At 30.4% G+C, this 13,347-nt stretch overlaps 1 protein-coding gene across 2 annotated transcripts; it reads left to right on the top strand.

Moving 5' to 3' along the window:
* The first annotated feature begins 5,332 nt into the window (after nt 1-5,332).
* On the top strand, nt 5,333-11,351 carry LOC107414172 (arogenate dehydratase/prephenate dehydratase 1, chloroplastic). 2 transcript variants are annotated; one of them, XM_048472417.2, is made up of 11 exons: nt 5,333-6,045; nt 7,308-7,375; nt 7,468-7,560; nt 7,734-7,934; nt 8,169-8,249; nt 8,344-8,439; nt 9,085-9,114; nt 9,236-9,325; nt 9,413-9,480; nt 9,906-9,987; nt 11,034-11,351. In XM_048472417.2, the coding sequence occupies exons 1-11, from the start codon at nt 5,778-5,780 to the stop codon at nt 11,088-11,090; spliced, it is 1,134 nt and encodes a 377-aa protein (XP_048328374.2). In that variant the 5' UTR covers nt 5,333-5,777; the 3' UTR covers nt 11,091-11,351. The 2 variants fall into 2 exon arrangements, with proteins under 2 accessions (XP_048328374.2, XP_048328373.2); XM_048472416.2 differs by having other exon boundaries at nt 5,335-6,045; nt 9,085-9,162.
* The last annotated feature ends 1,996 nt before the right edge of the window (nt 11,352-13,347 follow it).

Genomic DNA, 13,347 nt, shown 5'->3' with positions numbered 1-13,347 from the left:
TTGTTACATTAAATCTTCAGTGGAGAAATATTTTTGAAAATTAATAATTTCCTTTTATTTCGACAGTGGTGTAGAGTTTCTTAAAATTAAAAGATTTGTTCCCCCAATATGTAGTATTTCATTTTTACATGCTAGCCCACATACCCCAATCCAATGGCACTTCTAAAAGGCAACATTGCACATTGTTCAAACGGCCTTTACATTACTTAGCCAAGCGTCCACCAATCATATCTATTGTGATAATGTTATGACTACCTATATATGTACTAATCTTGTCTTCCATTTTAGAAGCAAGTACTTTGTTTGTGATAAAGTTTAAAATGGTGCTTTTCATGTTGATGTAGATCAACTTACTAATGCTTTAAAAAAAGCCTCCTTCTCAGTCTCATTTCCTACTACTGCAGTCCCAAATTGATGTTTCCATTTAAATTACCATCTAGAGGGCCATATTAGGAATAATATATCTTTTTGTTATTTTTGTTTTTCTTTTGTACAAATGTATATCATAGAAGAAATGAGATTGATAAGGAAAAGCTATTTCATTTAATCAACAAGAGTGCTTATATACACGTTGTAATACAAGAATATTGTTAAAGATAAACATATAATAACTAAACCTATGCACCTGTGACATTCAAAATACAAGTAACCAATATTCAAAATGCAAATAATAGATATGTAGATTTAGGAAACATAGGAGGCTTCTTTATCTCCTTCTTTATCTCTATTATGCTCCCTCAAGCACGTGGTAGTGGAATGAACACTAAGCTTGGGCCTAAGGAAATGCAGATGTTGCTTGGACAGTGGCTTCGTAAGGGCATCAGCAAGCTGTTCTTTGCTAGATGCATGACAGACCCATAATTCACCACCCGAATAAAATGAAAGTCCACCTTGACATGCTTCATCTTCGAATGAAGAATAGGATTGGCACAAATATAAGTTGTACCAACATTGTCACAATAAATAACAAGGATGTTTGGAAGAGAAACCTTAAGTTCACATAGCAATGATCGAAGCCAACACAACTCATATGTTGTTGCCGCCACAGACTGATACTCAGCTTCTGTTGAGGACCTAGACACTGTCCTTTGATTCTTAGACATCTAAGAGATAGGATTTGAGCCAAGAAATAAAACATAGGCAGATGTAGAAGTACTATCATCTCTGTTTCCTACCCAGTCAGCATCACTATAGCGAAGAACACATTTAACTGCTGTCCAATGAGTTTCAGTTGGCTTGTGCATAAACTGAGACAGCTTGTTAACAGAATAAGAAATGTTAGGCTGGGTTAGAGACAGATATTGTAATCAACCAACTACTTGATGATATTAAGTTGTATTGATAAACATGAGATATTGATCCAACATAAGATATGTGTAAACCTTTACCATTACCAACCATGATCTCATCAGTACCATCATAATCTGAATGAGAGGAAAAGTTATGGAGGTCATTGGAGATGTGATGGGAGGATCCAGAATCAAGCAACCAGGACGTCGGGGACAGAGGTTGAGAGGAAGACAGGGAAGTCGGTGGTGCTGAATAAAAGGCATGAGGCTTCTATCCAGATTGTGGAGTTGGAAGCAAACCTTGTTGAGGCATGGAAGACCACTATTGTTTCAGTTGAGGACAAAACTTTGCAATATGACCAAGATGATCACAGAAATGTCATTTTCCATGGTATTGTCTAGAAGAAGCAGGAGAATGATTGCTGTGAGATGAAGGAAAGGATGATTGGAAAGGCTGAGTACCTGGTTTCTTGGAGAAGTTACGATTAAAACCACAAGAAGAGATATTTCGATGTGCAACATGAGCAATAGCAACAGAATCATCACTGATTTGAGAATCAGTCTCATGAAATTAGGCCTCATATTCCAAGAGCCTTTCATGTAAATCTTAATAAGAAATTTTAGTATCTCTGGACCAAAGTGCTGCAGAAATTTCTTTCAAATTAGAATTTAAGCCATTGATAACATAAATGGTTATTTCTTCATCTATGAGAGGTGCATTAAGCAGGGCTAGCTCATCTACTACTCCTTTGATATCAAACATATAGGTGGTGATATTTCGAGATCCTTGAGGTTTGACAACCTGCTCTTGAAGTTGAATAATGCAATCCATAGATGGCTTGGCATATGTGAGTGAGAGTTTAGTCCATAATTCACGAGAAGTTTTAGCCGAGGCAACCATGGGAGCAAGAGCATGAGACAAAGATGCTAATAAGGACCCATATAGAAGCTGATCCTGTCGAATCCAATACATATATGCTAGATGAGAAGAGGAAGGTGGACACAAAAAAGAGCCATCAATGTAACCAGTAAAGGCATAGCCAAAAAGAAGGGCATCCCACTGAGCTTTTTAGGTAAAAAAGTTATCAAAAATAAGACGAATAGGTGCTTGAGTAGCAACATTGATGAAAACTAAATTGGCAAAATCAAAGTTTTGGTTATCAATCATAGAAGTACAGAAGGAATCAGCCATAATAGCAAAAAAACCAAAAGAAAAAACTGAGGAAAAAAAAAAAAAAAAACTCTTTAGAGCAAGAGCTCTGGTACCATATAGAAGCAATGAGATTGATAAAGAAACGCTATTTCATTTGATGAACATAAGTACTTATATACACATTGTAATACAAGAATATTGTTAAAGATGTCATCTAATAGCTAAACCTATACACATGTAACAATCAAAAAACAAGTAACCAATATTCAAAATACAAATAACAGATAGATAGATTTAGGAAACAGAGGAGGCTTCTTTATCTCCTTTATCTCTATTATATATTTAATTGTAGTTAGCTTAGATAGATTTATTGCCTTCCGAAGGCATATTACACCTGTAACCTTGTAATTGTTCTGATAATAAACACAATTAATTCCACTTTCCACAACCTTCTTCTATATCAATGGCCATTTTACTTATTTTTCTTTTTATTATTCGTGCATTTTTGCTTCATATCAAAAGTAAAATATTCATATATTTTCAAAATAAAGAAAATTATAAAACCTTAAAAAATTTCCACTATCATTTTAGTACTTATGAAGTTGACTCTTTTTTTTTTATTCTTTGAAGAAATTTTTTTTTATTGACATAAGAAATATAATTTTTCTCTTACTAAGTTTATGTCATATTTGGAAATCAATGAAAATTTATAAAAGTTTATTAGTGTTTCATAATTTTATTTTATTTTTTTGGGTTAAAAGTTTATTAGTCTTTCATAAATTTTTTTTTTTTTTGGGGGTTAAATCTACGAGTGTTTTGTAATTCTAAGCTCCAATTTTTGAAGATTGAAAGTTTATAAAAATCATTTATAATTCTGTAAACTTTGTAAGAGTCTACAAAAATTACAAATTCTGCAAAAGTATATTAATCTAAAAAATAAAAATAAGAAGTTTATAAAAATGTTTTAGGATCCATATTGAATACATCCAAACTTATTGTAAACTGAAAAAAAAAAATTGAAAAAGAAAAAGAAGTAGAAGAAAGAAATCCTCATTCATCCAACCATATATTATTTTTCAACATTCATCACCTCCTCACTAAAACATTAAGCATGGAAAGTCCAATCGATACAATATATATATATATATATATATATATATATATATTTTTGTCTGTTATATATAGACATTTCATTATGTTATTACTCATTTTAATCAGGAAAAGAGATTACATCTAATTTATATTTTTTCTATTATATATATATATATATATATGTTGTTATTATTATTATTATTATTTTGAAATTGAAAATGGAAAGACTCTAGCTAGCAATAGCAATTATTATTTGAGTAAACAATCAATTTACTGCTAAATTAATATTATTTGAAAGTAAATTAATATTTATAAAAGAATACATATTAAATATAGTCAAATGGGAAAAAAAATTATCAACAGATGAAATTTAATACAAGACAATAAAGTAACAATAACAAATAAAAGTAAAAATAAAAATTTGTTATAAAATTACAAATTCTTAAGTTAGAAATTGACAATAGTAATAATGTAATTTTGTAATCTTTAAAAACAAATCTCCAAAGAAATTTTTATCCATGGTATCCAAGCTACTAAAAGCATGCTCCAACATATTTTTCATTTTAACTTTTTAAAATTAAATTTTTAAAGTAAAAAATAAATTTGACTCTCTAAATATAGATAGTCAAATCCAACCTCTATATGAGTACTACATATTCTAATTTATTGTTAAACAAATTTTTGTGCTACCATCACATTTAAATTATTATTTTTTATTATTTCTATACATTGATACATCTTTCAATTGTTAATAATTGCAAGTGAATTCAAGATTAAAAGAGGAAAATTAATGTAACAATAAATATTTATTAAAACATAAAAAATACAATGTAGAGAGCGTTATTGGAATACAGTTAAAAATTTAATTCTTTATATTTAATAATGCTATTTATCATTAAAATAATCCTCTCGCCTAGGTATCATAAGTCAAGTCAACAGGGGTAGGCATGACCATATAAGATCCATTGAATGTAATAAAAGAAAAATACTATAATCATCGTTAATTAGATTTTTTCAGTATAAAAACTAAATATAATTAAATATATGCAATATTTCATTTACATATCTCAAATTTTTGGATAAATATAAAAATATTTCTCAAAATTCTAAAAAATCATTAAAATTCTGTGGTGGCAATTTAAATTACCTGCATACCTTTAATCAAATTTAACTACCTTTAAATGTCTTATCTTCCTTTTTGGTTTAGCAAATATTAATTTTTTTGGTGACTTTGCAAAAATTAATTTGAAGATTTGAAAATTTTATTTATCTATATTTTTAACTAATTTTATTAAGACTATATGACAGTTTTTTGGGAAAAAAAATGTGATGATTTTAATATAAGTTTTTTTTTTCTAACTAAATGATAATTTTCTTTAATATATTTAATAAATTTATTATAAATTTATCAAATATATTTAACTAAATATATTATAATTTTTTATATATTTAATTAAATGTATTTTTCAAATATATAAATTACTTTAAAAAACTTATGTAAATGAAAATTATCATATAGTTTTTTTTTAAAAATAAAAAAAACAGATATAATTCAAATAAAATTTAATCTAGAATATTAAAAAAATTTGAAGCCTTACAACTAATTATTGCTAAAAATAAAAGAATAATTTAAAAGATAATTTAATTTTATTAAATTATAAAAGTAATTTAAGTTAGCTTGTTAATGATTATTTAAAATCTGATAAATATTTTTAAATTTATTTTAAATTTCAAAAGATATAAATGAAATATTTGTTTAGATATATTCAACCATATATACCATTTCAGCATGGATTAGTAACCAAATGAAAAGTTACTCGCTTCACCCACCGCCACGGCGCGGACTGCAAGTTGACTTTTTTGACCCAGCGACAAAAAAGAACAAAACGGAAAAACAATTTCACGTATATTTTTTGGCAGACTTTTTCTTCGGTTTTTCTCTGACTATCCGATACGGATTTTGGGGTGGAGTATAGCACATTACCGTACTGGACAGGGTCTCATTCGCAAAAGCAAATGGTACTTACCTAATTTTCAGTTCCCTTGTCCCATGTGCTCGACAAAATTCCCCAACCAAACAATCTCACTCCGAGCTCCACCTTTCCACTCCTAACACCAACTTTGTTGTTTTCCTTTTCCTTAATTTCTTCCCCCAGTTTGACTGAAGGCGGGAAACCTTCCTTTTTGGCTTTGCAAAATCGTTTCTTGATGGTGCTGGATTTCGGTGAATATTGAAGGTTGTGATGGATCTTAAGTCTGTGGCTTTGTTGGGGAATAGTATTCCTAAAGTGGGTTGGGGTTATTTGGATTCTAGGCCATCTGGGGTTGCTTTTAATCTTCTTGGGGGTTCACAAAAAGTGAGCAAAAAGTGGATGTCGTTTGGTGCACTTTCGGGTTCATCGGCTTGTGGGGGAATAAGGTCATTGGAGGATGAGGAATTGCAGCGGCTTGCTGATCAGAGACAGCAAAATGTTTCTAAGAGATCGCAGAAGGATTTGAGCTTATTTCCGAGTGCGTTGTCTTATTGCCGTTTCTCTAATTCTTTGGATGTTGTCCGTAGTTGCAATGATTCTTATGGATATGAATAGATGAACTCTTTAGTGGATTATTGTATGTATTGCAATTTGTATTTCGTATTGCATTTGTAAGGAAGTTGAACTAAAATTCAATGACGCAACTATGGCTGGCTGCACAGTCTTTGTTTCGTGAATTAGTTTCTGGAGGATAGAAGTTTGATTTTAAATGATCTTGTATTAATAAGATGAGGGCTTAGTTTTGTTGGGGGGTTGTTAGAATAGTTGTCAAAGTCGTTTTCGAAGTAATACCAGACTTTTAAGGGGGCATGGATTCCCTTGTTTTGTTGAAGGAACTTATATGAATTTTGTGTTGCAAGATAAGAAATCAAGTAGAATTTTTCCACCATGCAAGAAAATTGTCATTACAGACTTGATATACTTGGGATAGATGGATTTTGTGTCTGGTATGCAGTTAAAAAAAAAAAAAGAAAAAAAAAAAAAAAGCTTAATTTATGATGTTAGCCGATAGTGGAAGAATGAAGCTTAGCTAGACTGACTTAGTTTGTATATTTCTGAATGAATTTTGAGGTTAGACAAATATTTAGAATCTTCTTAGAGATTGAAATTTGCAAGGCCACAAATAAAAGTAAAGTCTTCCATTTCTTTGTTAGAAATTATTTTTTTAACTATATCTCAGGATGATACTTTAGTAAGGAGGTTATGGAAGTTTTTCAAGTAATTCTGTCAGATAGAGTAGTGAGCAAATGCCAGAAATTGGTTAGCGATGGCAGCAGCTAGCTTGGAAGTTCTGTTGAATTTTGACAGTAAAGAAACTGAGGTCCAAAATTTTATTATGATGAGAAATTCACTGATTGAAGAATTTGGGGACAAGACCAATTCAATTGAGATAAGAAAATTTAATATTAAGATAAAAGAACATCTTTAACGTGATTTCTTCTATTAAGCATTAAATAGTTAAGGAAATTGATGGAAAAATTTGTCTCTTATGATAGTCATGCAGCCAAAGTTATAAGTCCCCAAGCCTCTTCTCCATTTTCTGGAACTCAAAGCTTCTACTGCCATTTGTTCAATTGATAAAGCTTTACCTTTTTGTCATTTGTAGTTTTTGTATATTTAGATTGGGCTGATTCTGAGAATCTTATTGTATGTTTGTTTGAAAAGGATTTTACCATTTTTGGCATGCTTCACTTTCAATATTGCTGACTTTGAGCAATGAATGCTTTGATTGCTCTACAGGACCATTAACTGGGTCTGATTTTGCTGTCACACCTGATGATGGATCAAAGACGCGAATATCGTTCAAGGTAGGGTGTTACTTACCAGCAAAACATTTTAGGAAATTCCCTGCTTAAAATATACAAACTTTTATTCCTTATTTGATTAATTTGTGGTCCAGGGAGTATTGGGTTCATACAGTGAGGATGCTGCACTCAAAGCCTACCCTAAATGTGAAACTGTTCCTTGTAATGAGTTTGAAGATGCATTTAAGGTTGGTAAATGTTGGCTGGGACTAGCACACTATACAAACTTCGAATCTTTATTTAAATTCTTATGTAGCAGTGACAGAAAACTCTTTCAGTTTTACATCTTAACTTCTTTATCTATGTGGACAGCAAAGCAAACTACTTAACCATATTGTTGATTCTGCCCCTTCCATTGCAGGCAGTTGAATTATGGCTTGCTGAAAAGGCTGTTCTTCCAATTGAGAATTCTTCAGGTGGAAGCATCCATCGAAATTATGATTTGCTTCTTCGTCATAGGCTTCACATCGTTGGTGAGGTTCAGTTGGCCATTAATCTCTGCCTTTTAGCTCTCCCAGGCACTAGAAAAGAACATTTGAAACGTGTTCTAAGTCATCCACAGGTAAAGCTATAATTTCTTTTTCTTCCTTTGTTTTCCTCAAGGGAGGCCATTCATTCATTCTGAACATGTTATTCAAACGTGTTGGTTATTTTTTGAATAGTGAAATTTTCTCTCTATATCTTAAACATATCCTCTGCATAGCCAAATTTATTTGTTCTGATTATATTTGAAAAGGAAGTTTGGTAAATAAAATTTCTCTTTTAGAGTTTGAACGTTGAAAAATAATTGTTTCAGGCACTTGAATTAAGTGATAATTTCCTAAGTAAGTTAGGTGTTGTCCAAGAAAATGTCGATGATTCAGCTGGTGCCGCTCAGGTGATTTATATATTTCCTCTTAGATCCTTATTTCAGTTACTCTAAGATCGTATTATCAAATATGTATAATTTTATGTACTTATGTTGAATTTAGTATGTAGCTTCAAAAGGCCTAAGGGATGCTGGAGTTGTTGCAAGTGCTCGAGCTGCAGAAATTTATGGGCTTAACATCCTTGCTGAAAGAATCCAGGTAAAGATTGCTTGTTCCAATTTATATAACATTTCTAATTTATTCATTAACCTCTACCCGATCAACGAGAAAGTGAATAGATATAAATTTTACAAAAGTTTTATGTTGGGTGGAGGAAAAAAAAAAAAACTGCCATATAAATCCTGGACTACTCTGTTTTTGTATTGTCTCATCTCAGTGTGAGTTCTTATGACTTCTCAAAATTAAAAATTTTAGAGGGAAAAAGAACTAGGTAATGGTGCTGTTAAGTATTGTGGTTTGTCATAGTGCCATTTCCAGCTGTACACAGTTGGATAATTAGATTGTGCTTGTGATCTTGATAATGCATGAGGTGATTGCTGCAGGATGCATTGGTTAGGCCTATGCCTCTTTTTCTTCCTTGTAGCTTTATTGGAAAATAAAGTTAAATTGTATTCCACGATTCCCATCAGCAAAAATAAAACCAGTCTTGTGTGTGCCAGTAGAGAAAACAAGAAATAATTAGGACTAAGGCAAGGCTTATATGATTTAACTATAATTCTTGATTTTTTAACATAGAACTTTCCCTAACCAGGAGTTAGAATTCATGAAATCTCTACGTATCTAAATGGCTACCCACTTCATGAAATCACTACTCACATTGTGTTATATCTGTGGTTCCTGCAGGATGAGTCTGATATCATTTCTCGTTATCTGGTACTTGCTAGGGATCCAATTATTCCAAGAACTGATAAGCCATTTAGAGTAAGAACTTTAGTTACTGATGATCTTTCTTTCTATATGATAAAAAGTTGAATGATGCTCTCCTTCATCCCAGACAAGCATTGTTTTTACCCTAGAAGAAGGCCCTGGAATACTGTTTAAAGCATTGGCCGTGTTTGCACTGAGGGACATAAATTTGACAAAGGTAAGATGGACAAAGAATTTGCTTTTGTCAGTATAAGCTTTTATATTTGTTTCTTGATTATATTGTTTAATCTCTGTGCACTTTCAGATTGAAAGTCGGCCACAGAGAAATCGGCCATTAAGAGTAGTTGATGACTCCAACACTGGGAGTGCTAAGTGAGTACTCTTTTCATGCTCTTTAAGAATCATATAAGACCATAGTGGAACCTTTATTCGGTGATCTGGTATGCAATGTGTTCAGGCAGAGTAATTTTGAACATATAACATTCCATTGGAACACAAGTATAACATACTTAGACCATTAGAAATGTTGGAACACAAGTATAACATACTTAGACCATTAGAAATGTAAATATAGAATATTTAATATGAATTCCTCAATTGTGCAAATCATAAGTGGTCAAAATGAAGGTCATATTTTACCTGTTTGTCTAACCACTAATCTTTAGCACAGACATGTTTTGTTGCCTTTTGATGCTGTTATGCATGACTACACCTTTCTTGACTAATCAAATAATAAGCTGGTTCCTCTAAGTTATATCTGAAGATTTTTCTTCTTTGCTTAATTTTATTGGTTTTAGGTACTTTGACTACCTTTTCTATATTGATTTTGAGGCGTCTATGGCAGAACCACGTGCACAAAATGCTTTAGGGCATTTGCAGGTTTGTTATTTTACCTTTGCCAAACTTTCATTAGAAGTGTCCTAAGGACCATAATGTGCAATTGACATATCAAAACTTTATCTAGTTCCCTTCAAAGAAGCAATCTATTTTTGTATGTCTATAAGATAAATAAAGTAGATGACATGAGGAAAACTTGCTTGGATTTTAAACTAATTATCCTTGTGCATGTTTAGTATATATTAAGCTGCTTGTATGCACTTGAAACCTATATCCTTCAACAGTATTGAGTCCTTGTTCCTCCATCTCTGTTTTCTGTGTATTGCAGTCATAGCTTTTCCTCAAAATTGAAGTTCCAAATTTTTTAAGTAATTAAGAAGCTTTTTTTTAGTTTATATATTGGAATGACGACAGACAGAGTTTGGCTCTTCAAATTTATAAAAAAATAAAGACAAAGCATTTCACACTTTCACTGTTTCAAAAGCCAATAACTTGGGGAAGCCAATGAGAGCTTGAGCTAAAAAATGACCTCCTTTTCAGTCATACAGTCTTTCATAACTTTGTAATGCACAAATACATTTAATAAACATGCCATATTTGTTGTATGCTTTCTACTTTTCCTCCCTGGAACATTTAAATGTAGTGCACAAATCCATTTAATAATGTTTTTCTGTTAGGGATCAGTTGGTTATTTATTTTATGATGCTGCATTATAAAACGTCATCTTATTTAATATCATCTGAAAAATGTTTTCTTCTTTTTTAAGATTCTTCCGTTGTGGTTAGTTGCCTCACTTAAAAATGATTAAACGTGAACATTATAAAAAGGAAGTTGGACCCAAGTCCTTTCTCTTTTTCTCTCTCCTCTCTTCTTATCCTCTTTCTGGTTCTGCAGCTCCACGTTACTTCATTATTGTTCAATTTCTTCTCTGGTGCCTTGCCAGTTTTCATCATTATCTTGACAATATCTTTTTCTTCTGGTTTAATTAATATTTCATAATACGAATAGAGTCTGATTCTAACCATCATCTTTCCATATGATAGTTCATGAGCTTCTGAGCTGTGTATAAACTTGTTATCTATTAACAGGAATTTGCGACTTTTCTTCGGGTTCTTGGTTGCTATCCTATGGACACAACACTATAGCCGCCTGTCTCCCTTCTGTCACTTCATTTGTCTTTATCCTGTTCAAGCCAGCAACAGGAGAGTTTTTTTTTTTTTTTTTTTTTTTTAAATTTTTGAATAGGAATGGCCAAAAGCTTGCCTAAAAATTTTCAAATTCTTGAAGGTATATACGGAATGGTCGATTATCTGTTTGATTCCATGGGGATGAAGGCAGGACTTAAATGACCTGCGAGCTATTGACTAATATGTTGCTGTCCATTTATATATATATTTTTTAATTTCTGTTGGGAGTTTATAAAATTTAAATCTGATTTATGATATAGAATAAAATCAATAAGTTGTGATTTGTTCGTCACTTGGGTAATAAATTGCACTGCTACAATCTGTCGTCTATTATTTGTTTTTCCTTGCTCTTTTGGACATAGATTTTAGTGGATCTTGTCATTCCAGAGGTGTCTCTCGGGACAGCATCTATTACGTGAAATTTCATTAGGGTAGTCCAGTTGATGCGAAGTACAAACGTCTTGTTGTTAAAGTACTTTTGGTCTCATAAATCTTCAGTACAATATTATTAAATTGTTCTGTTAAATGATGATTTATAATATTAACGGATATGCTGTAAAATTTGGTGAAAGTTTTTTTTTTTTTTTCCCTAGATTACTGCAATCAAGAAGATGTAATATTAAAATTACGTCGGTTGATGTATCATTTTTTTATCGAGGCTAGCTTTAGAATAGTTATTAGAAATTATTACCTAAAACCTGCTAAGACCACAATTTGACAAAGTGGGGACACAACCCAAGTTATAAATGGAGCTTTATATAAACCATATATATATATATATATATATATATATATATTTATATATATACACGGATTTTTTTTTTAGAATTATCAAGATATTTTTATTTTTTAGTCGTTATTAAATTTTAAAATTGTATTTATTAATTATTGAATTTTGATATTATTTATATTTTTTAAATAAGATTTTAATATATTATTAAATTTATATTTGTTCATTTTTTAAATTTTAAATTTTAAATTGTTAAATTATCAAATATGGATTTTAATTAAATAAAACAAAATGGACTTTATTGGAAAATAACTTATATAATATATATATATATATAAAATAAATGAGAGAGATATAGGGTTTGGTTGAATTCTCTCATGTCATAATCTATTACATTATATTTGGATAGAGATAAAGTTAGTGGGAATTTAATTTCTTTAAAAAAGTTATAATTTTATTTTGTTTAGATATTTATTGTAAGGTGGAAAAATGTAGGTGCAAGAAATTGGATTTCCACGATGTAGGAAAATATATGGGAAAGTTGTTCCCATATATATAGGTGTCATTTTGAGAATTTTAAAGAAAATAATTTTGAATTTTTTTTAAAATACATATTTATTCTTAATTTATTATACAATGTTAAATTTAATTGATTATAAATCATAATTTTCTTAATACTTACCAAACAAACCAAGAAAGAAATTAATTTTCAAAAAATTAAATTCCAAAAAATTAATTCTAAAAATTATTTTCCTTTTCAATTTTGATACTTCCCAAACAGGATTTTAGAGTCTCCACTCTTGCAAAATGTTGCATCATTGATTCCTTCACTTAGGTTAAAATTAAAAACATGAATGAAACAAAAATAATAATAATAATAATAAAGGGTCTTTGATGGTCTAAGCTTTTGCTGTTGGGCTCCACAAAGATGATGTAGCTTTTAACAAAAATTGGACATGCCCAATTGGGTTGCTTCGCATGCCTCTTTACAAGAATAATAATATTAATGGGTGCTTACTTCTTACTGATAATTCACATTTTCTGGGTTTTTTTTATATTTATTTTTAGATTAAGGTTTTGTAATTTGTTAATTGTACTTACGAAATATCTGTACTTATAATTCTTCTTTCTATTTCTTCTTAGGAATTTCCGACTTACTTTTCGCTCTTAGAAACTAGAGAATCTGTGTGTATTTTTTCATTTGTATTTAGGATTATCATGAACACAGTCGCCTTTGATATGTATATTCATTCCTACTATTCAACTAAGCGAGTCCATTTTTTATTTTCTTTATTTCTTGGTCAACGAGTGATGAATTCATGTGAAAGGGCAATACTTATTTATATATACATATATATATATATATACATATATATATATATATATATATATATATATATATATATATATATATATATATATGTATTAGAGAAGGGAATTTTCACAATTATCTAGATTTAAAAATTATCATCAATGATAATTATC

Source organism: Ziziphus jujuba, chromosome 4 (assembly GCF_031755915.1).
Source record: "Ziziphus jujuba cultivar Dongzao chromosome 4, ASM3175591v1".
In the NCBI taxonomy this organism is placed as follows: Eukaryota; Viridiplantae; Streptophyta; class Magnoliopsida; order Rosales; family Rhamnaceae; genus Ziziphus; species Ziziphus jujuba.
The sequence above is the reverse complement of the archived record's forward strand: the minus strand, read 5'-3'. Positions and strand labels throughout refer to the sequence as shown.